Raw genomic sequence first — 23,817 nt, forward strand, 5'->3', positions numbered from 1 at the left:
TTTTATCTTCGCCATGGGTCCAGAGGAAGAAAATGTTGTCAATGTACCTGGTGTATAATGTTGGATGGAGATCCTGCATAGAGAAGAAGTCTTGTTCGAACCTGTGCATAAAAATGTTGGCATATTGGGGTGCAAATTTGGTCCCCATGGCTGTTCCATGTGTCTGGATGAAGAACTGGTTGTGAAAGGTGAAGACATTGTGATCAAGGATAAAGCGGATGAGTTGTAGGATAGTGTTTGGAGATTGGCAGTTGTTGGTGTTGAGTACTGAGGCTGTTGCCGCGATGCCATCATTTTGGGGGTGCTGGTGTAGAGTGCGGAAACGTCCATTGTGGACGAGGAATGTTCCAGTTCGACTGATCCGTGGGTGCTGAGTTTCTGTAAGAAATCAGTAGTGTCGCGATAGAAGCTGGGGATCCCCTGTACAATAGGTTTCAAGATGCCTTCAACATATCCAGAGAGATTCTCACATAAGGTCCCATTGCCCGACACGATGGGACATCCTGGTGTGCTGGCTACCTTTGGGAGGCAGTAAAAGTCACCTACACAAGAAGTACGTGGGATGAGGGCGCGTAGGGAACTCTGAAGGACTGGATCCAAAGTTCTGATCAATGTGTTTAATTCACGGGCGTGTTCTTTGGTCAGATCAGCTGGTAGTTGCCTGGAGTGTTCCTGGTTTTTCAGTTGTCGGTACACTTCCTTGCAGTAATCTGTCCTATTCTGAATGACAATGGCTCCTCCTTTATCTGCTGGTTTGATGACAATGTTGTGATTGGTTTTGAGAGCCTGAATGGCGTTGCATTGTGAACAGGTGATGTTTTGCTCTACCTTGTGGGTACGGCTGATGAATCTGGCATTTATATATTTCCTGACGGTTTGAGCATATATCTCAAGCCCAGGCAGCGGCTCTCCGGTGGGGTCTAAGTTGACACCTTCTTTGGTCGCTCCTCTACAGATCCCTGTGATGATTGTTCCAGTCCATCAGTGGGCTCATTGGGATCACTACTGGCACCTTGAAAGAATTCCCAGAGTCTCAGTCGTCTGATGAACTCCTCCGTGTCTGATGCCAGAACCAATGGGTCCATTTTAGTGGTGGGGCCACTGATGAACTGGAACAATCATCACAGGGATCTGTAGAGGAGCGAACAAAGAAGGTGCCAATTTGGACCCCACTGGAGGGCCGCTGCCTGGGCTTGACATGTATGCTCAAACCATCAGGAAATATATAAATGCCAGATTCGTCAGCCGTACCCACAAGGTAGGGCAAAACCTCACTCGTTCACAACGCAATGCCATCCATGCTCTCAAAACCAATCACAACATTGTCATCAAACCAGCAGATAAAGGAGGAGCCATTGTCATTCAGAATAGGACAGATTACTGCAAGGAAGTGTACCAACAATTGAACAACCAGGAACACTCCAGGTAACTACCAGCTGATCTGACCAAAGAACACGCCCATGAATTAAACATATTAATCAGAACTTTGGATCCAGTCCTTTAGAGTTCCCTGCGCGCCCTCATCCTACATACTTCTTGTGTAGGCGACTTTTACTGCCTTCCAAAGGTACACAAAGCCAACACACCAAGACGTCCCGAGGATCTCTCCGGGTATGTTGAAGGCATCTTGAAACCTATTGTATGGGGATCCCCAGCTTCTGTCATAACACTGCGGATTTCTTACAGAAACTGAGCACCTGTCCTGTCATTACTAGCGTACTTGATTTAATTGATTGTGTGCAATTCACACTTTATTGCAGTAATATTTCATTTTCTAAAAAAAAACCATGACCCCAGAATATTAAGGACTCTGCGGTACCAGCCTCCTCCCTTATTTCCCACAACATGTACAAGATGGGTGGGAAAACCTATCATCTGTTTCGTGAGGCAAATTAATCTCCTGTAGTTGAGGTATTTTCCCCAAACCTCTCTAAGTGTTGTGTGTTAGTCAGGAGTAAAAACATAGGAATGGGTTTAGGTGGGTTTCTCTTCGGAGGGACGGTGTGGACTTGTTGGGCCGAAGGGCCTGTTTCCACGCTGTAGAGAATCTAATCTAATCTAATCATCTGGTTCAGGGACATGGATATCACGACAGGACCACTTGAGCCACTGCTCTGAAAGTGTCCATTAGGGGCAGCCTGGAACTCCCTCGGCTTCTGTCTTGTCTCGGGCAACGAAAGGCGGGGCCTGCGTGGTTACGTCACAGGGGTACGCCAGATTTGAATATCGGGCGGCCATTGGCGCCGAATCGCTTGCTGCAGGTCGCGCGCGTCATTTGGGTCGTTCCTGAGAAGTTTCTCGAATGAGCGGCGGGCGGCAGCGGACACTGTTTCAGAGCTGGGGCAACACGGCGCCCCGCTCTCAGTCCCGGTCCCAGGATGGGAGGAGCGCTGAGACCGGGCCTGCGGCAACCCCGACTCCAGGGGATGGTTTCCATGACGGGGAGGAGGATGATGATGATGTGCTGCTGGTGGCGGTGTTTGAGGCTGAGCGGTCCCTTGGCAGCCCCAGGCCGGACTCTGGGAGCCTGCAGCCAGCTTCCCTCCCCGGCTTCGACCTGTCCTCTGGCGATGTGTGGATTTACCCGAGTAATTACCCCCTCCGGCCCTACCAATTCGACATGGCCCGGGCGGCCCTCTTCCAAAACACCCTGGTGTGCCTGCCCACCGGCCTGGGCAAGACCTTCATCGCGGCCGTGGTCATGTACAACTTTTACCGCTGGTATCCCTCTGGGAAGATCGTGTTCATGGCCCCCACCAAACCCCTGGTCGCTCAGCAAATCGAAGCTTGTTACAAGGTGATGGGTATCCCGCAGGAGCACATGACAGAGATGACAGGTAACCAGCTGATGTGGCAGGTAGTGTCTCAACTGCACCAACCTGCATTGGATTATCATAATAGCAAGAATAGTCTGGGTCAACAAATCAGTGTCAAGGTTTGATAGAAGTACTGAATTTAAACCCCAGTGACCATGGGTTAGTAGAGTAGAACTCTGATCCCCTTCTTATGTCAAATTACCAGCCATCTTAAATCACCTTTCCCTCTTTTTTTCACTTCCTTGAAAGTGTTGTTGCCTTCCAAGTGGCTGACCATCTTTCTCTCAACTTCATGTAGGAATGAATGTTTAACAGATTTCTAGCCTTGTAATAGTACTAAAAAAAACTTAACTAAGCTCATAGAAGTATAGAAGAGATTGGATCAGTTAGGATTATTTTCACCGGAGCTTAGAAAAAGGAGATTGTGGAATCTCTTTGAAATTTAAATTCTAACTGAATTAAATTCTAACTAAACGTAGGAAAGATATTCCCACTGACCAGTGACACATGATTTCCTAGGTGGACAACTGTACTATTTAGCAATCAAGTGATTGCTGCTTGTCGACATTCTTGATTACTGGGTCGTCCAGAACTGGGATACAGTCTAAGGATATGAGGTAGGCCATTTAGTACTGAGTTGAAAAATTTCAGAGAATGGTGAGCCTGTGGAATTATTTGCCACAGAAAGTAGTTGAGTACAAAACATTGAATGTTTTTAAGAAGGAGGCGGATATAGTTCTTGGGGCTAAAGGGATCAAAGGGTATAGAGGTAAAAGCAGGAACAGCCATGATCATGTTGAATGGTGGAGCAAGTCAAAGAGCCAAATGGCCTACTCTTTCTCTTTTAATGTTTCTTAACCAAACTCAGATGGACAATGTCATCTGCAACTGACAACATGGTGCATTTTCATTCTTTTATTTCTTTGTAGTAGGTGTGGTTAAACATACTATCCTGTCCTCTTGTCAACTCAGTTTTGTTGCATTCTTGTTTGATTATTACTAGAGCATTTGTAGTTTGCAAAAAAAAAACCATGAACTGGAGATGAAGATCAGTCCTAACTCTCAGCAATGCCCTCAATCTTACATTCGTAAATGACTTTGGATCAACTTCGTTTTTAGGAATAGATTTGAACAGTTGGCCAAAGAACTCTTGTCGTGCTCAAGTGTGGTAAGAATGACTACTGATGACATCAAGATAATATTTGACCCACAGTAATATTGAGGAGCCCTGGTAAAATAGATGTCGATGGGAATTGGGGAATGCTCTTTAACTGCCTGAATCAAAGAGTCATGCAACCTTTGGGCCAACTTGTCAATGCTGACCAAGTTTACTAAACTGAACCATTCCCATTTGCCTGCACCACTTGGTGGAAAATGTTGCCCTTCAGGTCTCTTTTAAATCTTTCCTCTCTTACCTTAAACCTATGCCCTTTCCCCCCGCCCTGGGGAAAAGACCTTGGCTGTCCACCGTCCCCCACTCCCCTATATTTATAACCCTCTAGAAGGTCACCCTCTGCCTCCTATGCTCCAGGGATCAATGCCCCAGCCTCTCCTTACAACTTGAGCCCTCTAGTCTTGGTAACATCCTTGTAAGTCTTTCTTGCACCCTTTTCTAGTTTAATAACATCATTCCATAAAGCAGGGTATCCAGAATTGTATGTAGTATTCTAAATATGGCCTTACCAATGTCTTGTATAGCTGTAACATGATATCCCAACTCAGTGCCCTGATCAATGAAGCCAAGTATGCAAGACACCTCTTTTACTACTGTCTACCTGTAGACTGGAGTCTATACATCGCACAATGGACGGTGACTGGTTGTTGAAGGCCACTCAGCTCACCTCCAGGGCAAGGCTGCAAGCATTTCCTGTGGCCCAACTATTTTCAGCTGCTTCATCAATGACCCCTGCATTATAAGAATGGAAGTGGAGATGCTTGCTGATGATTGCAGTGTTCAATACCGTCCACACAGCTTCATTGCTAATGTACCAGTTGATATAATATGCGGGTTGGGATTGATAAGTGATGAGTAACATTACCTGCCAATTCTATGCTACAATAGCACATTGAACAATGCATCGCAGTACAGGCCCTTCACCTCTTGATGTTACACCAATCTGTGAAGCTGATCTGTAGTCCATCTAACCTACACTTTTCCATTATCAACCATATATTTATCCAATGACTATTTAAATGCCCTTAAAGTTGGCAAGTCGACTGCTGTTGCAAGCAGGGCATTGCATGCCTTTACTATTCGCTGAGTACTTCTGACATTTGTCCTACATCTGTTACCCCTGAGTTCAAAGCTATGTCCCCTCGTGCTGGCTATCACCATCCGAGGAAAAAGGGTGGACAGTGAGAGCTGAAAATGTTTTGCTGGAAAAGCGTAGCAGGTCAGGCAACATCCAAGGAGCAGGTGAATCGACGTTTCGGGTATGAGCCCTTCTTTGGGCTCATGCCCGAAACGTCGATTCTCCTCCTTGGATGCTGGCTGACCTGCTGCGCTTTTCCAGCAACAAGTTTTCAGCTCTGATCTCCACCATCTGCAGTCCTCACTTTCTCCTGGACAGTGAGAGCCTATCTAATCCTGTGATCATCTTATATATCTATTAAGTCACCTCTTAACTTTCTCTCTAATGAAAACAGCCTCCAGTCCCTCAGCCTTTCCTCATAAGACCTTCCCTCCATACCAAGCAGCATCCTGGTACATCTCCTCTGCACCCTTTCCAATGCTTCCATGTCCTTCCTATAACTGTATGCGGTGACCAGAACTGTATGCAATACTTTAAGTGCAGCTGCACTAGAGTTTTGTACAGCTGCAACATGACTTCATGGCTCAAAACTCAATCCCTCTACCAATAAAAGCTAACACATGTACACCTTCTTAACAGCCCTACCAACCTGGGTGGCAACTTTCAGGGATCTGTGCACATGGACACAGAGATCTCTCTGCTCATCCACACTATCAAGAATCTTATCATTACCTTGGTACTCTGTATTCTTGTTATTCCTTCCAAAGTGAATCACCTCGCACTTTTTACATTAAGCTCCATTTGCCACCTCTCATTCCACTCTCAAGCTTATCAATGTCCTTCTGTAATCTTCCACACTGTCCACAACTCCACCAATTTTAGTGTAATGTGTAAATTTACTAACCCATCCTTCTACGCTCTCATCCAGGTCATTTATAAAAAAGACATCGCAATGGCCCCAAAACAGATCCTTGCAGTATGCCACAAGTAACTGAACTCCAGGAAGAACATTTCCCATCAACCACCACACTCTGTTTTCTTTCAGCTGGCCAATTTCTGATCCAAACTGCTAAATAAACCCTTAATCCCATGCCTCTTTTCTGTAAAAGCCTACCATGGGGAACCTTATCAAACGCTTTACTGAAATCATATACACCACATTAACCACTTTACCCTCCTCCACATGTTTGGTCACCTTCTCAAAGAACTCAGTAAGGTTTGAGAGGCACAACCTACCCTTGTAAAACCGTGTTGACTATCCCTAATCAAATGATTCCTTTCTAGATGATTATAAATCCTATCTATTATAATCCTTACCTTCTCAAAGAACTCAGTAAGGTTTGAGAGGCACAACCTACCCTTCGTAAAACCGTGTTGACTATCCCTAATCAAATGATTCCTTTCTAGATGATTATAAATCCTATCTATTATAATCCTTTCCAACACTTTACCCACAAATGAAGTAAGGCTCACTGATTTATAATTACCAGGTTGTCTCTACTCCCATTCTTGAAGGCAACAACATTTGCTATCTTCCATTCTTCTAGCACAACAGAGGAACCTCGATTATCCGAAGAAGATTTCAAGGTCCCGTAAATACATTACATCAGAGAGTGTCATCTTGTCCCATGTCTCTTCTTCCCCCCCCCCCCCCCCCCCCGTCGAAGCAAAACGCTCATAGTTTTACCTCTTTCATCTTTATTCTGGGCCCAGGAGGGAGAGAGAACAATCACTCATGTACACAAGGACATGAGTTCTTGATCTTCTCTTGAACAACAGCTTCTCAATGAACTATATAGTCATTTTACAGGGAGGAGCATCTAAATAAGGCAACATACATATTAATAAGGTGACCATTACAATCCAATGCATATTGAAAGTAGAGGCCAAGCGCTTTACTGTTATACAATAGATATTCTTAACTTTGTTAACTGGACTCATAACTGGATACTTTTCCCCTTGTTAGCAGACCTTGCATGCTGAATTCTTTCAATATTATTAAATGGCTGTACATAATGACAGCTTGTTAATCCATTACCCTTGCCTCCAGCACCCCATTGTTAACTCTGAGTTCTTATCTGATCTGAGTCATACTCAGCTGAATCTCTTGTTTCACAAAACTCAGGACTTAACTCTTTCCCTGCCTGCTTATACCCTATACACGTTCTCAAGTGGTGTTATCAAACTGGTGCAATGATTGCATCTTTTGTTTACAATGATTAAAATTGAATTTGGCTTACTGAAATGCAGCTGAGAACAACCCTGGATCCAGACACCGTCTCCAAATGACTGACCTCTTGCTCTCTTCAAACGAAGACAGACAGAATGCACTGAACATTCTCAAATAAAGAACACACCAGCCCATTACAAAGGCTTCTCATCTGAGTCTTTGAAATTAACAGTCCTACGCTCTCAAGAGCACTAAAAGGTAACTGTTATCTTTCTTTCTCAGCGTTTTTCAGGAATAATTAAAAATAAAACACATCTCTGGGTCACACACATACAGAGCAGCTTTGCAGCAGTCCCCTAACTTTGCAGCTGGTAGATGTGAAAACAGGCAGCTTTCTTTGAGGAAATTGGAAGATGGGTTTTGCACAAATCTCCATCTGATTCACACAACTCTGACACATGCCTCTGAGCAGCAAACAAATGGAAAGTAAAACATCAGAGGCTGGAATTCACTCGATCGGTTTGCACTTTTCACGTTCTTGACAGCACCTTTTGCAGTCTCCAGATCTGAAGGGAGGTGAGTTTTCACATGTGCTTTTTCTTTTAACATGACACAGTGGCTCTGTCTAACCAGGAGGTCACAGCAAGCACTGGGGGGCTTTGAAGGTTTCGAGACAACACCCCGCCCCCCCCCCCCCCCCCCCGCGCCCGCCCGCCGCCAGTCCAATTTCTGTGGAGTTCTAGGCAGGGGTGTACCCTACCATATCAAACCCCATCCCCACATAATCTCTCCAACATCGTCCTGCATGTGGCAGAGTTGGCACTTGTCAAAACGTTGCAATAAAAAGTTGTGTGTGTGCCATTTCGAGAAACACCCCCCCCCGCCCACACACTGCCAAAAAAAGACAGCAGCACTCTTGCTGTTGGTGTCCAGTCCGGCTGCCGTCTCCATTCTGTTTCTTCATTTTGTTCTGGAGTCCCATTGTAGAGAAGAGATAAGAGGCAGCTGCTGGCTGGAAATGTGGAGAGTTGAAAACACGGCGTTGGTGGGGGTGTGTGGTAGGGGAGTTTACTGACTCTCTGTGCTGCTGCCTAGTCTCCTGAATGGGGAGTGGACTTAACAAGTGTTTGCTCTGTCAATTCCATTGAAGTGAAGCAGCAGTGGGGAGAGGCTTCAGCAGTGCTTCAGGTCCCTTACACACAAGTGTGTATCTGCTCAGAAACAAACCCTGAGACAGACAGAGGGAGCAAGGCAAGCAGAAAGAAGAGAAAGGAAACTTCAGAAAACTCCAATCCCAGAGGAGAGGCATTGGATCAGTTATCCGAATGAAGTACTGCCCACCCATTTTGTTCGGATAATCAAGGTTCTTCTGTATTCCTGTAGACAATGACAACATAAAGATCAAAGCCAAAGCCTCTGCAATCTCTTCCCTAGTTTACTATAGAATCCTAGGATAAATCCCATCCGGTCCAGGGGACTCATCTATTTTCACACTTTCCGGAATTGCTAACACCAACTCCTTATGAACCTCAATCCCATCTAGTCTATTCTCCTGAATCTCAGTATTCTTCTCAACAACATTGTCTTTTTCCTGTGAAGAAAAATATGCATTTAACACCTCTCCTATCTCTTTGGACTCCATGCACAACTTCTCGCTACTCTTCTTGACAGGTTCTAATTTTACTGTAGTCATTCTTTTATTCCTAACATAGCTATAGAAAGCTTTAGGGTTTTCCTTGATCCTACCTTCTCACATCTCCTCTTGGCTCTTCTTAGCCCTCTTTCGACCCTTCCTGGCTAATTTGTAACACTCGAGCGTCCTAACTGAGCCTTCATGTCTCCTCTTTACATAAGAATTCTTCTTCCTCTTCACAAGAGATTCAACTTCGTTAGTAAACCACGGTTGCCTCGCTCGACCACTTCCTCATTGCCTGACAGGTATGTACTTATCAAGACATGCAATGACCATGCCAACAATAAAGCAGGTAACCTCATGTCATTGAATCATCATCGGCATTCTGAGGGTGGTTATCATTGACTAGAAACTTAACTTGGCTGGTCATATATATATTTTTTTAGTCACAAGAACCAGTTCTGCAGCATCTGATTCAGTTTTTAATTTCTCAAAATGTTTCCATCATCAACAAAATAAAAGCAAAGTACTCAGATTCTGGAGATCTGAAATAAAAATAGTGCTTAAGAAATGCTAACAGATCTGACAACATCTGTGGAGAGAGGAACAGAATTAATGTTTCAAGACCAGTATGACACTGGAACATGTACACCACTGTATACAAGGTACAACTTGGTAGTGTTATGAAGTTGAAGATGTTTACTGTACCTTTGAGAGAGTGAATTTTGTTCTGAACGAAGAGATTACAAGCACCTGTGTGTATGACTACAGAGGAACCTAGATTATCTGGCATTCGATTATCCGGAATTTGATTAACAGAACAAAATATTCCCGCCTATGTCCTTCGAATAATTGAGGTTCCTCTGTAGGTGGCAGTCAGTGTGTACTGGAAAATTAAAAATGTGTAAAATTTGGCTATGAAATGGATACCTGAGTTTTGGTTCCTGTTTTGACAACCATTCAAATTTAGCCAATCAGTTTAAATTATGCCAGAGTACACTAAAACCCAATAGAGTTTGAATTTATTGTTTTGCCAACTTTGAAGCAATGAGACAATCTGATGGGTGTATAAAAATGCAGACATTTTGAAAATTGGGCGAGAGCAACTGCCATCGAGAGAGACTCAAGAAATTGGTTAACACTCTATCAAAGGTACCTTTACATATGAAACATTGTTCGCAGTAAAAAGAAAGACGACGAGTTGGAGATCTTTACCTGGAAGAAGAAAGACAACGAAGATGACAGCGGCTGTGTGGTTTTGAAATTAAGTTGATGTAATTTTAATAAGTCTCTTATTGGAACAGCATTTTGTTATAGAGTTGGAGGTAGGTAAGAAGCAGTTAAGAGAAAGGGAGCTTCGACTTGTGAATTGTTTTAAAAAAAAAAAAATTGATATTAGTTTCTTTAAGTAGTGGAATTTGGAGCTTCTCTGTCACTCATATATTTTAACAGATTGAGGTGAGCTTCTCTGGGTGCTTGGTTTAATTAACAGAAGGGTTCACCACTGTGTCGTAACAGTAGTGTAATGGAAAACACTCCATTTGCCTGGATGAATGCAACTGTAACGACGTAATTTTGGGACCAACCGGGGCAAAGCTACAAGGTTGATTGGCATCTATCCACCACTACAAACATTTGTGTCCTCTGCCTGTAGTACATTGGCTTCAGTGTATACTCTCTACAAGATGCACTGAAGGAACTTGCCAGGGCTGCTTCAGCAGCATTTTCCAAATCTGCAACCTATGCCAACTGTTGCAGAATAGCAAGTACATTGAAGCATCACTTCCTGCAATTTCCCCTCTGTTCTGCTGTCCAAGAAGCATGTCCTCAAAGTGGGCTATGAAATTAGTTAGCTCATTAAGTCCCTAGTTTATCGGGTGTTCCCAGTTTTTAAAAAAATTCCAGCAGCAAAGCTTTAATGTTTTAAAGATAAAGCAACTGTTGCTGAAGTGAGTCATAGAGATGTACAGCACAGAAACAGACCCCTTGGTCCAACTTGTTCATGCTGACCAGATATCCTAACCTAATCTAGTCCCATTTGCTAGAACTCGGCCCATATCCCTCAAAGCCCTTCCTATTCATATACCCATCCAGGTGCCTTTTAAATGCTGTAATTGTACCAGCCTACACCACTTCCTCTGGCAGCTCATTCCATACACGCATCACCCTCTGTGTGAAAAAGTCTCTGTAATTGCTTTGATATCCCAGTCCCATATTCCTAACCATGTCCTGAGTTCATCTGCCTTCCCTGTTAGGCCTCTTGCATTGAAATAAGTGCGGTTTAATTTCTCAGTTTTACCTTGTTCTCTGATTTGTTCCTGCCCTGACTGTTTGACTTGCTCCCTTTTCTGACTGTACTAGTCTCAGATTGATTTCTTTCCTCACTGTTATCCTTGGTTCTCCCCCCATCCCAACCACCATACTAGTTTAAATGATATTGCTGGACTGCTAATCCAGAGACCCAGGTAATGTTCTGGGGACTGGGTTCTAATCCCGCCATGGCAGATGGTGGAATTTGAATTCAACAAAAATCTGGAATTAAAAGTCTAATGATAAAAGTCATTGTCGACTGTTGGAAAAACCCATCTGGTTCACTAATATCCTTCAGGGAGGAAACTGTCATCCTTACTTGGTCTGGTCTACATGTGACTCCAGACCTATAACAATGTGGTTGACTCTTAATTGCTCTCTAGGCAAATTAGAGATGGGCAATAAATGCTGACTAAGCCAGCGACGCCCTTATTGCTTGAGTTAATAAAGAAGTAAAAATCTCCCTGCCAGTGTATTAGTTCCCTTCCAATTCAGGTGCAATCCATCCCTCTTGTCCAGGTCACTTCTACCCCTGAAGAGATTCCAATGATACAAAAGTGTGAACCCTTCTCCCTTGCACCAGCTCGCCACACATTCATCTGCTCTATCCTCCTATTCCTGCCCTCACTAGCTCATAGCACTGGGAGCAATCCAGATATTACTATTCTCGAGGGCCTCCTTTTTAAATTTCTGCCTAACTTTCCATATTCTCCCAGCAGAATCTTATCCTTTCCCTTTCTATATTGTTAGTTCCAATGTGTACAATGACTTCCTGCTGGTCTCTCTCCCCTTTGAGAACATTCTGCACCCTCTCTGAGATATCCTTGATCCTGGCACCGGGGAAGCAACACACCATTCTGATTTTTCGCTACTGGCTGCAGAAATGTCTGTCTGTGCCTCTGACTAGAGAATCCCCAATCACAATCAATCACTTGGAACCCAACGCACCCCTTATTACTTTAGAGCCAGTCTTGATACCAGAAACTTGGCCTTTTGTGCTACATTCCCTGAGAGTTAATCACTCCTTACATTTTCCAAAACAGCATACTTGTTTGAAATGGGGATAGCCACAAAAGATTCTTGCCTTACCTGCCTACCCCCTAACCTAGAGTTAACCCATCTACCTGACTATATCTGCGGCTTTTCTCCCTTGCTATAACAGCCATCCATCACACTCCCTAGCTCTTGTAAATTCCTTATTGCCTCTAACTGCTGCTCCAACTGATCCATGCAATCTGATGGGATTCGCAACTAAAGACACTTCATAGGTCTGTAACATAGAAACTCTCCCTAAACTCCTACATCCAACAGGAAGAGCATATCACTGTACTAAAGGCCATCTTTGCACCTTCATGATCGACAGACCCAGAAAATGGCGTCGTCTTTTTGCTTTAAAAAAACAGTGCTCCAGGCTAACTTGTACTTTTGATTAAATTTTAAAAACATAAATCATGACACCAATTTCAGTAAAACATCAATTGAAGAAAGAACCCACTCTACTCACTACTTTGACTTTCAGCAGGCTACATGTTTAAAAACTATGCACTTATCTGTTCCTGTGCTGTGAGCTCTCCCACACAGGTTCCTCCAAGGTCTGATGTGAATTTTGCTGTTTGTTAATTTTTTCCCCATACGCACTCCTTTGTCTAGAGACTTGAACTTGAACTCAAACAGCAAAGGCAGTAACTGTGCAGATTCACTGCTGTATCAATTTCTGTTTCTCTCTCTTACTGACATGTGGTTGCTGCTTTTTGTCTGTCTTCCTTTTTTTAAAAAGTGCCATTGTTTTGATCTTCTAAAACAATGCAACTGCATATAAAGTAATTGTTGCTCCTGGAATTCGAGGAAATCAACTCCAACACCTAAAATACCTCAAAGGAGCAGCTCTTACAGTCACAATTTTTTCCTGTCCTTCATCGTGGATTACCCAGAATAACTTTTTTTTTAAAACTTGATTATCTAAGCTACAGATTCAAATATTTAAAAGTAGATCTGGATTAAAAAGTATTCATAAAGATGAAAGTAAGGTATTTATCATCGTTACTGGCCTGTTGCTTGATGATTTGCCTTTTCAGAGTGAAGAAGTTGAAAACTAGAAGTTAGAATTCAGCAGTCATGATGGTACATGGAGATTTCTCCAACAGACAGACTGAGCAGAAAAGGTTTTGGGAAGGAGTGAAAGGTCTTTTATTTTGCTATCATGTATCTGCATGTCACAGCCTTGATAGCCTTGTTCGGTCTGCAGTTCTTTAGCTGGGTTACCTTTTTTTTGGTTTCACTGTTGAGAAGTCTTCTCCCCGTATGATGATATGGGATAGTATCACTCTGAGCTCTTGGTGTTCTGCTTCAAATGATGTCTCAAAGCCTGCCTTGTACAGATTGAAAATTTAACATGGTTGTTTTATTAACTTTGACAAATTGTTGTTCTATAAAGCAAAGTCAGTTACGCTGAAATTTCCATCCAATCCTTCTAATCTACTTCTCATCTCAGAGCTTTTGAGCTCTGAGCTTTTGAAGAATTCATTACGTTGTCCAAGTGTTAATCAAATTCTCCCTTCCTATAACTGCCATCCATCATATGCCCTAGCTTTTGTAAATTCTTCATTGCCTCTAACTGTCGCTCTAACTGATCCATGCGATCTGATAGGATCTGCAGTCAAAGACGCTTCCTGCAGATGTAATCATCAGAAACATGGAAACTTTCCCTAAAGTCTCACTCTCCCTTTCAGGTTATGCTGAGATATAATATCGGTCTCTCTGCCTTTTTGTCTGTAGTGAATTAACCAAGACATTCATGAGATTTTCTGGAGCCAGTTTGCAGGATTTACTGTCTGCTTTAACAGGCAGATTAACGATTTCTACAAAATTATACGTAATAATTTGTTATAATCTCATCCAAATTGATGGTATTCCTGGACAAATCGGAACCCAGAATGACATCTGGACTATAGATAATGGCTTATGAAAAAATTTATTTAATATGGTGGTGATTTACAGAAAACATAGCCACATAACAATAAAACAGAAGTTTATCATACAAAAAAGGGAACAAAAAAAACCCAAAGTATCTAAATGTAAAACGCAGTTAGAAACCTCTTTAAAAGAACCAGAAAAGCAAAGATTCAATCTATTCCCCAACGGTATGAATTTACAATGATTCAAATCAAGAGAAATTACATTTCTCTATCAAATATTTTAGTTTGTTTTAACTCCCTCTCCCCATTTTCTCTCCTGTGAACCATGTGGAGTCCCACATTATTAGACTTAAAACTGTAAGTTTAGACTTTCAGCTTCCAATAACCTGCAGATTTCTCGCCACGTATTCCTTGTCTGGAATCTGCACATACTAAGCATTTCTACTCTGGTAACCTATTTCCTTAACTGCTCAGAAAAAAAATCTTTTTTAAAAAAAAGGCTATCCCTTTAACCAGTCAGATTGAAAAAAAATTTCAATCTTTGGCTTTCCTAAATCCTTTGATCCTTGCTTATCTTCTGCAATTTTTATACCACCTGTTCTGGAACCTGCACATACTAAGCTTTTCTACTCTGGTAACCTATTTCCTTAACTGCTCAGAAAAAAAATCTTTTTTGAAAAAAAAGGCTATCCCTTTAACCAGTCAGATTGAAAAAAAATTTCAATCTTTGGCTTTCCTAAATCCTTTGATCCTTGCTTATCTTCTGCAATTTTTATACCACCTGTTGTGAAACACCCAGTATAAATAATTATCCGTTACTCGGTTTTGTGGGGTTAGGGTTGCTAATAACACTCAGCTCCACTTCCTGCCTTTTGCCTATAATCCTTGATTCATTCAAAGATTAAAAATGTGTTTATTTTGGCCTTGAACAGTCCTTTCACAGATTAACTACCTCTGAGTGCAGAAATTCTTTCTGTTTTGTATTAAGTAGGTGACTACTTCTTCTGAGATTATGCACACTGGTCCTAGATTTTCCCACAAGGAGAAACAACTTCTACTCATTTACCCTGTTTGAGTGTTTCTTGTATATTTCAGTAATGTCGCCTCCAATACTTTTAAATTCCAATGATAACAGACCCATCCTACCCATGCTATTTCCCATGGGACGGTCATTCTATGACCTAAAATCATGCTAGTGAACCTTCTCTGAACTGTCTCCAAATTCAGTATATCCCTTAGATAAAGTGTCTAAAACTGCCTATTATTCTCTTACTGTAGTGTGACTAGTGCCTTGTGTGGTTTTAGCAAACCTCCCTACTTATATACCTCATTTACCTTCCTATTATTCATTGATCTTGGCTGCTAGCTTTTGAGATTCATGGATGTGGACTCCCAAATCCCTCTGTTATATAGCCTTCTCCATTTAAATAATATTCAGCTCCCTGGTTCTTTATGCCAAAATGCATAACTTCACATTTTTCCCCTCATTATATTCCATCTGCCAAGTTTTCCTCCATTCGTTTATTTTATCTATATCCCACTTCAAACTCTCTCACCCTCAGCACTTGCCTTCTGACTGAATTTTTTGTAATCTGCAAATGTGGCTAAATTACATTCATCCAAGTTATTTGTATATTATAAATCATTGTGGCCCTAGCACTGATACCCATGGCACAATTCTAGTTATAGTTAGCCATCCTGAAGATGGTGTCCTTGCTCTAACCCTGTCTTCTATTAGTGGATAGAGGGTTAATGGATTAGAGATTTTTAGGGCTCTTTTCTTAAGTAGCCTAATGTATGGTACCTCATTAAATGCCTCCTGCAAATTGAAATTTCATCCATTGCTTCCACTTTATCTATCCTGCTTGTTACTTCCTCAATGACTCTGACTCTTAAGTTTATCGGGCAGAACTTCCCATTCATGATGCAATGCCAACTCTGCCTATTATTCATTGATCTTGGCTGCTAGCTTTGAGATTCATTTTATATTTATATTTATAAATCTCTCACTTCTTCCCAATAACTTGTTAAATTAACTAACTTATATATAATCCCTTGTTTTTTGCCTCCTTTCCCTTTTTTGGCAGTTTTCCAGTCTTCTGGAATATTTACAGAATCTAAAGATTCTTGGCAGATTGCTACCAGTGCATTCATAATCTCTGTAGCTACTTCCTTTGATATCCTAGGATGCATGCCATCAGGTTCAGAGGACTTGTTGGTCTTCAGCCCCATTACTTTCTGCTAGCACATTACTCTAGATAGTTATTGAAATTATTTCCTCCCCTTCTTTTTCCTCTGGCATGTGAATACTTTTGGAATTCTTTTAGTCTCTTCTACTCTGAAGATTGATGCAGAGTATTTATTCAACTTCTGTGCCATTTCCTGGTTCTCCATTACTTTTACCTAATTTTCTCAGGGCCTATGTTCACTTTGGCTTCTCTTCCTTTTTACACATTTTTAAAGAAACTCTTGCTGTCTGCCTGTGTATTTCGTACAAATTTACTCTGTTTATCTTCCATGTTCAGCCAACACCTTACTAGAATTCTCCTTCCTTACTGGAATGAATTTTTGCTGTGAGCCTTGAATTATTGCATCTGCCATTATTCCTCAACTGTCTTTACTGTTAAACTCCTTTGAGTACGTTATGTTAAATTGCTGTTATGTAAGCTTATCTCAGTTGTTTCTAACTCAAATTCATCCTGTCAAGCCAAATGATAAATTCTGTTGTGTTCTGGTGGCTGTTTCCAAGGTGATCTTTTTATTCTGACGTCATATATTAACCCAGAAGAAAGTGAGGACTGCAGATCAGAGTTGGAAAAGCACAGCAGGTCAGGCAGCATCCAAGGAGCAGGAGAGGCAGGCATTCCTGATGAAGGGCTTATGCCAGGAACATCAACTCGCCTCCGATGCTGTGTTTTTCCAGCACTATACGTTTTGATCTGTCATGTATTCACCTGCCTCATTTCACATGACTAGACACTAACTAACCTGGTTCTGGATCAGTGGTGCTGGAAGAGCACAGCAATTCAGGCAGCATCCAACGAGCAGCACCTGGTTTCCTGGTTGGATCCACAACACATTGTTCTAGGAAACTGTCTGCATTAGATTCTATGAATTCTTCCTCATGCCTCCCTCTGCTAATCTGACTATCCCAATCTGCGTGAAGATTAAAGTCACACCATGTACCTTTGTTACATATCCTCATTATCTCCTGATTTATTCTCTGTATCACCATATAGCTACTATCTGGGGGCTTATAGACTCTTTAGGTGTTTGCAATTTATAATAAATATTTTACATAATTATAAGTTCTGTTACCTGGGACTGTTATAATATTATAGAGACTTTAACAATTTTTTTTCGCTCCTATCTAGAGCATTGATTTCTTCATGTACACCTTCAACCATACTAATAGTTCAGAAGTTTCAAAGTTCAAAATGCATAGTCAAAACCAATGGGTTGCAAGTTCTTATATTGGACTAAATGTTATTATTTCTGGCTTTAATTGAATTCAAGACAGAGTGCCAATGCAATGTCCTGCAAATACAACTGTTAATTAGAAGGCATTCTGGTCTCTCCTGCTCAACTTTCATATTAGAAAATACATTAACTGAAATTGACATTGAACTAAGCATTTAGTAACTTTTGCAGGTAAAACACAGGCATTGAATCGTCAGAATATTTGGAATGCCAAACGAGTAGTCTTCCTCACACCTCAAGTTATGATGAATGATCTTTCTCGTGAAGCTTGTCCAGCTGCTGATGTGAAGTGTTTGGTTGTTGATGAAGCTCACAAGGCACTAGGAAATCATGCTTACTGTCAGGTACAATAAATGTTGTGCATGTAGCTTTACTTAGTGTGAGTGATGTCCTGTGAATTTTTTCATTAATTTCCTCTTTCTCTGTCTTGCAGGTTGTTCGGGAGCTGTGTAATTATACACGTCAGTTCCGTATTCTTGCTTTGACTGCAACGCCAGGTAGTGACGTAAAGGTTGGTTACTCTTGCATTCTATCTGATACATTCTATCTGATAGCACTGCAGATGTGATCTCACTAGAACCTTGTTATGTAGCAAAACGTCTCGACTTCTATCTTGCCTTCCTCTTGCAATTAACACCAAAATTCCATTTATGTTCCTTAGCGCTTGCTATACCTGCATTGCAGTCTTTTGTGATTCATGTACCTGGATATCCATATTTTTCAGTAGTTCTGTTCTGCAATATGTCACTATTTAAACATGGTATTGCTTTCCTACAATTCCTGTGAAATATGGGGAAATTCACATTTTCGGACTGAATTTAGCCAAATTTGTGCTCGCTCATTTAAGCTATCAAATTTCCTTTGCAGAATCATAATATCCTCTTCAAAACTTGCTCCACGTCCTATTTTTGAATAATAGTCACACGCCATGGAAACATATCCTTTGGTTCAACTGATCTGCGCTGACTAAACATCCAATCTAACCTAGTCCCATTTGTCATTATTTGGCCCATATCCGTCTGTACCATTCTTATTCATATACCCACCCAGATGCCATTTTAAATATAACTGTACCTGCCTCCACCACCACCTCTGGCAACTTGTTCTGTACACCCACTACAGTGTTGGGCCCTTTGGCCCCTTTTAAATCTTTCCCCTCTCACCTTAAACCTATGCCCTATAGTTTTGGACTCCCCCCAGGCTCGGAAAAAGACCTTGGCTATTCACCTTGTCCAAGCCCCTTATTGTACCCCTGAGTCTTTGCTCCAGGGACAAAAGCCTCAGCCTATTTGGCCTCTCCCTATAGCTCAAACCCACTAGTCCTGGCAACATCCTCAAATCATCCTCTCGAGTTTAACAATATTCCTCCTTTCGAAAGGTGAATAATCAGCAATTTTAGCTACCATTTAATCCCTTCATCCAAATCAATGATATAAATTAAAAATAACTGAGGCTCTAAAACTGATCCTTGTAGTACACTACTTGTTATTTCTTCTTGACCTGAAAATTATCTATTTATGCCTAGTCTTTCTTTCCTGTTAGCTAACCAGTTCTCTTTTTATGTTAATATGTTATGCCCTACACCGTAAGATCTTATTTTGTGATAACCTTTGAGGCATTTTGTTGAATGCCTTTGGAGAACAGTCCTTCCACCAATTTTACAGTCTATCTATGTTGCTTGTTACTTCCTCAAACACTAATGTTATGGTAAAGCTCCTTACTTTCATGTTCCAGCATTTTTGCTATGACCAGTTAAGCTAGCTGGCCTTTAGTTTCCTGTTTTCTATCTCATTCATCTCTGAATAGAGGAGTCACATTTGCTATTTTACAGTCTGTATTCCCTCTCCCCTCAGCCTCCTCTGCTCCAATGTAGTAAAATTCTAGCCTATCCAATCATTACTCATCAAATCTTCCAATCTAGGCAATATGTTTGTGTACTTTGTAAGCCTGTTCAAGATCTTTGGAAGGAAAGATTGGAGTTGGCTAGTAATTTACAAGGATTGGGGGTTGAAGGATAATTTTTTTTTGAGGGCTGGTTGTCAATGTGCTTTTGAAATGGATTATCAACCTTTTTTTGGAGAAGATGAGGGAGGAAAGGTGTATGGTCTGTATTTCCTTTGGAATTAGGATGGTGCAGAGGTGGAGGGCATATAGGAAATGAGCTTAGTGAATTGACTGGGTAGATGAGGTTTAGGCAAGCTTGGTCAGAGAATCTGGGTGGACTGGCTATGAGGAACATAGGTGCAGGAGTAGGCTATACAGCCTCTTGAGCCTGTTCTACCATTCAGTGAGATCATGGCTGATGGCCTAATTTTGCAGACCTATCTTTGGCCCATATCCCCTAATATCTTTGCTTAACAAAAATTTATCCTATTTCAGTTTTAAAGTTAACACTAATGCTGCACCCACTGCTATTTGTGGAAAAGAGTTCCAAACATTTGCAACGCTTTATGTGTAGAAGTGTTTCCTTCTGGCCCTAATTTTCAGACTGTCCCCTAGTTCTATAATCTTCAACCAGTGGAAATTGTTTATCTTTATTTATTCTGTCTTTTCCTGTTAATATTTTGAAGACTTCAATCAGATTTTCTCCCCCCCAACTTTCTAAATCGTAGAGAAAATAGCTCTGATTTGTGTAGTCCTCAAACTTAACCCTGCAAGTCCAGATATCATTCTTGTAAACCTACATTGTAGTATATCCTTCCTAACATTTGGTGTCCAGATCTACTCTCAGTACTCCAAGTGGGGTTTAACCAGAATTGTGAGTAACTGAAGCATAACTTCCACATTCTTGTACTCCAACCTTCTAGATACAAAAGCCAGCATTCCGTTAGTTTTCTTGATTATTTTCTTCACTTGTTTGTGACATTTTAAAGATTTATGCACCTGAAGTCTCATTGGATATCTATTGTGTTCAACTTCATACTATCGAAAAAGTACCCTGATCTATCCTTTTTCGGTCCAAAATGGATAACCTTACACTTATGCTGAACTATATCTGCCATAGTTTTGCCCATTCAGTTAGTCTATCAATGTCCCTTTGTAGTTTTAAGCTATTTGATGCATTGTCTACAATGCTGTCTAACTTTGTGTCATCAGCAAATTTGAAAATACGACTTTGTGCCATTATCCAGGTCATTAATAACTAACGTGAATATTGTGGTCCTAACACAGATTCTTGTGGGACACCACTGGTCACATTCTTGATTTGCACTGGGGATAAATGGCTAAATGCTAGATGAATGAAGATGCCTAAATTCTTTGGTAAGTGTCACCAATGAGAGGTTGACATTGGAAATATGTTGGGATTAGTTTTGCACCCCCAAGATTTTTTCAGAGTAGTGGATAGACAAAAAAGTCCATTGAAACATGATACATAGCAGCTCAATTCAGTGATTGATGGCTATGCCAGTTTGTGAAGGGCATTCGGTTTGCGCTCCTTTGTAGTTGGAGCCAAGGAGAGTTTCAACTTTGGTAATTGAGACAACTGCTGGTGATGTGTTGAGTTGATCAGGACGTCAAAGTTGGAGTGATGTTAAGTGGCTCAGCACGTTGAAAACTGCAGGCAGTTGGGAGTCTAAGATTGAAGCTGGAAGCATCTCTAAAGAAATTTATTGTTCTCTCCAACTCCACCCCCCACTACCACCACAACCACAAAATACTCACTCACTCTTTCACACAGTTTCTATCTCTCTCACTCTCTCTCATTCAATAAAAGCAATCTGGAATTCCGAATCTAACAGCGACCATGAAGCCATTATCGATTGTCAGGAAAACTCATCTGGTTCACTAGTGTCCAACAGGAAAGGAAACCTGCCATACTTACCTGGTCTCGCGTACATGTGACTCCACACCCATAGCAATTTGGTTGACTTTTAATACTTGAGGATGTACAATAATGGTGGCCTAGCCAGCAATGGCCACATGCTGTGAAGCAATTTAAAAAAGAAAACTCTTGCTTTTTCTATTGTCTTGCTCTCTGTGTCTGTCTCTCTCTCTCTCGCGCTCGCTCTCTCTCTCTCGCACGCGCTCTCGCTTTCTCTCTCGCGCGCGCTCTCTCTCCCTCTCGCGCGCTCTCTCTCGCACGGTTGAGAAGATTTGGACATCACCTGGGAGATGAATAATGCAAGCATTTATAATTTGCTCATACTGTTCATGTAATTATTGTTTTTTTAATATAATAGGCTGTACAACAAGTCCTTTCAAACTTGATGATTTCGCATCTTGAGGTTAGGTCTGAAAATTCCCTGGACCTCCAGCCCTACTCTCACCAGAGACAGGTGGAGAAGTTTGTTGTTCCTCTGGGTACTGAGCTGATTGCTATTCAGTCTTTATACCTACAGGTATGTGTTATTTCTCCCTGGAGAATGGAGTGAAATTATTTGACTTTAGTGTAATTTTAACTGTATAGTAAAATATCTGGCTGTTTTGATTTTACAATCCATCCTTCATCCTCCAGCAACTTTTTAATTTTCTTGCAAAAATATTGCTTTGGCATCAATTACAGCATCGATTTGAAATAAAGCTCTTATATCCAAAAGTATTAAAGCACCAGGCACATTAAAAATGAGATGTCAATTTGGTGAGCTACCAAACAGGGCTACTTGCCAATGTTGTTTGGCACACAGCAAGTGATGGACAGAGTGAAATGATCCTACAACCAGTGGATCAGATCTAAGTTCTGCAGTTCTACCACATCTGGTTGTGCATGGTGGTGGATAATTAAGCAACGTATTGGAGGAGGAGGCTTCACAAATATTCCCATCTTCAGTGATGGAAGAACCCAACATATTGGTGCAAAAGATACGGCTGAAGCATTCACAGCAATCTTCAGCCAGAAGCATACTTGGACAATCATTCTCAGCCTTCTCCTCTGGTCCCCAGCATTACTTAGTCATCAGCCAATTCAAATCGCTGCATGTGATAACAAGACATGGTTGGAGGCACCGGATAGTGCAAAGATTACGGACCCTGATAACATTCTGGCATTAGTACTTAAAACGTGCTCCAGGACTTGCTGCTCCCCTAGCCAAGCTCTTCCAGGACATTTAGAACACTGGCATCTGCCTGACAATGTGGAAAATTGACCAGGTATGACGTATACTACATAAAAAGCAGGACAAATCCAATCTGTCCAGTTATTGCCTCATCAGTCTACTCTTGCTTATCAGTAAAGTGATGGAAGGTGTCATCAACAGTGCTATCAAGCAGCACCTGCTCAGCAATAACCTGTTGAGTGACCATGACTGTTTCTATCTAGAGGACAAGGGCAGCAGAACACCACCCCTGCAAGTTCCCCTCCAAGCCACTCACCATCCTGACTTAGAAGTATATTGCTGTTTCTTCACTGTGACTGAGTCAAAATCCTGAAATTTCCTCCCTAAGGGCATTGTGGGTTAACCTACAACATGTGGACTGCAGCTATTCAAGAAGGCAGCTCACCATCTTCTGAAGGGGAATTAGAAATGGGAAATAAATGCTGGCCAGTCAGTGAAGCCCATGTCCCACAAATGAGTTTTAAAAAAACATCATGCTTAAAATTAAAGTTCTCTCTCCGCTTTGTGTCCTGAGTGTTTCTGTGCAGTCCAAACACAAGTTGACCCCTTTGAGCTGCTGTGCATGTCTGACTATTCAAACAAAAATGCTCTCCAATCAGCTTGGCACTGCAAAAATAGAATGGCAGATTATATTTATAGATCTTTACTGTCTTTTCAATTAACTCTTTTCTCATCCTTATTGTAATAATGCTTTTATAATAAACTAGCTTTATTTAAAAATGGTTAGTACGTACTATGGAGTTAATTTTGCTTCTGATAAAAGTATAACAAAAACTTGTATGAAGAAGGGAAATTGTAATTTTTCAAGCTGTGTTATTAGTTTACATTAATTATGGTTCTGATTATATTAAAAAAATCAAATTGAAGTTCAATCAAATGAGCTAAAAATTAAGTGATTTAGTTCAGATTTGGGCAGCATTGTGAAGCATACAAAGTAGTGTTACACTATAACTTTGTTTATAATGTAATACTGAAGATGCAATTTCAGAAATTGAAAAAGGATAGACTTGCAATTGTGACAGCAAATGTCCATCACACGGGTGGCACGGTGGTTAGCACTGCTGCCTCACAGCGCCAGAGATCCGGGTTCAATTCCCACCTCAGGCGACTCTGTGTGGAGTTTGCATATTCTCCCTGTGTCTGCGTGGGTTTCCTCCGGGTGCTCCGGTTTCCTCCCACAGTCCAAA

The 23,817-nt window shown here is 41.4% G+C and overlaps 1 protein-coding gene across 7 annotated transcripts in view; it reads left to right on the forward strand.

Annotated features, from left to right (window-relative positions):
• Nucleotides 1-2,194: 2,194 nt before the first annotated feature.
• Nucleotides 2,195-23,817, forward strand: part of fancm (FA complementation group M) — a 172,992-nt gene continuing 151,369 nt past the window's right edge. For 3 of the 7 annotated variants that reach the window (XM_043697329.1, XM_043697330.1, XM_043697328.1), the window contains exons 1-4: nucleotides 2,199-2,837; nucleotides 17,748-17,920; nucleotides 18,010-18,087; nucleotides 21,758-21,916. In XM_043697329.1, the coding sequence (XP_043553264.1) occupies nucleotides 2,303-2,837; nucleotides 17,748-17,920; nucleotides 18,010-18,087; nucleotides 21,758-21,916 (945 nt within the window). In that variant the 5' untranslated portion in view covers nucleotides 2,199-2,302. Of the gene's footprint in view, nucleotides 2,838-17,747; nucleotides 17,921-18,009; nucleotides 18,088-21,757; nucleotides 21,917-23,817 lie in introns of all 7 variants that reach the window. The other 4 variants (XM_043697331.1, XM_043697332.1, XM_043697323.1 and 1 more) reach the window with 4 other exon arrangements.

The sequence above is a fragment of the Chiloscyllium plagiosum genome, chromosome 10, assembly GCF_004010195.1.
Source record: "Chiloscyllium plagiosum isolate BGI_BamShark_2017 chromosome 10, ASM401019v2, whole genome shotgun sequence".
NCBI classification, from domain to species: domain Eukaryota; kingdom Metazoa; phylum Chordata; class Chondrichthyes; order Orectolobiformes; family Hemiscylliidae; genus Chiloscyllium; species Chiloscyllium plagiosum.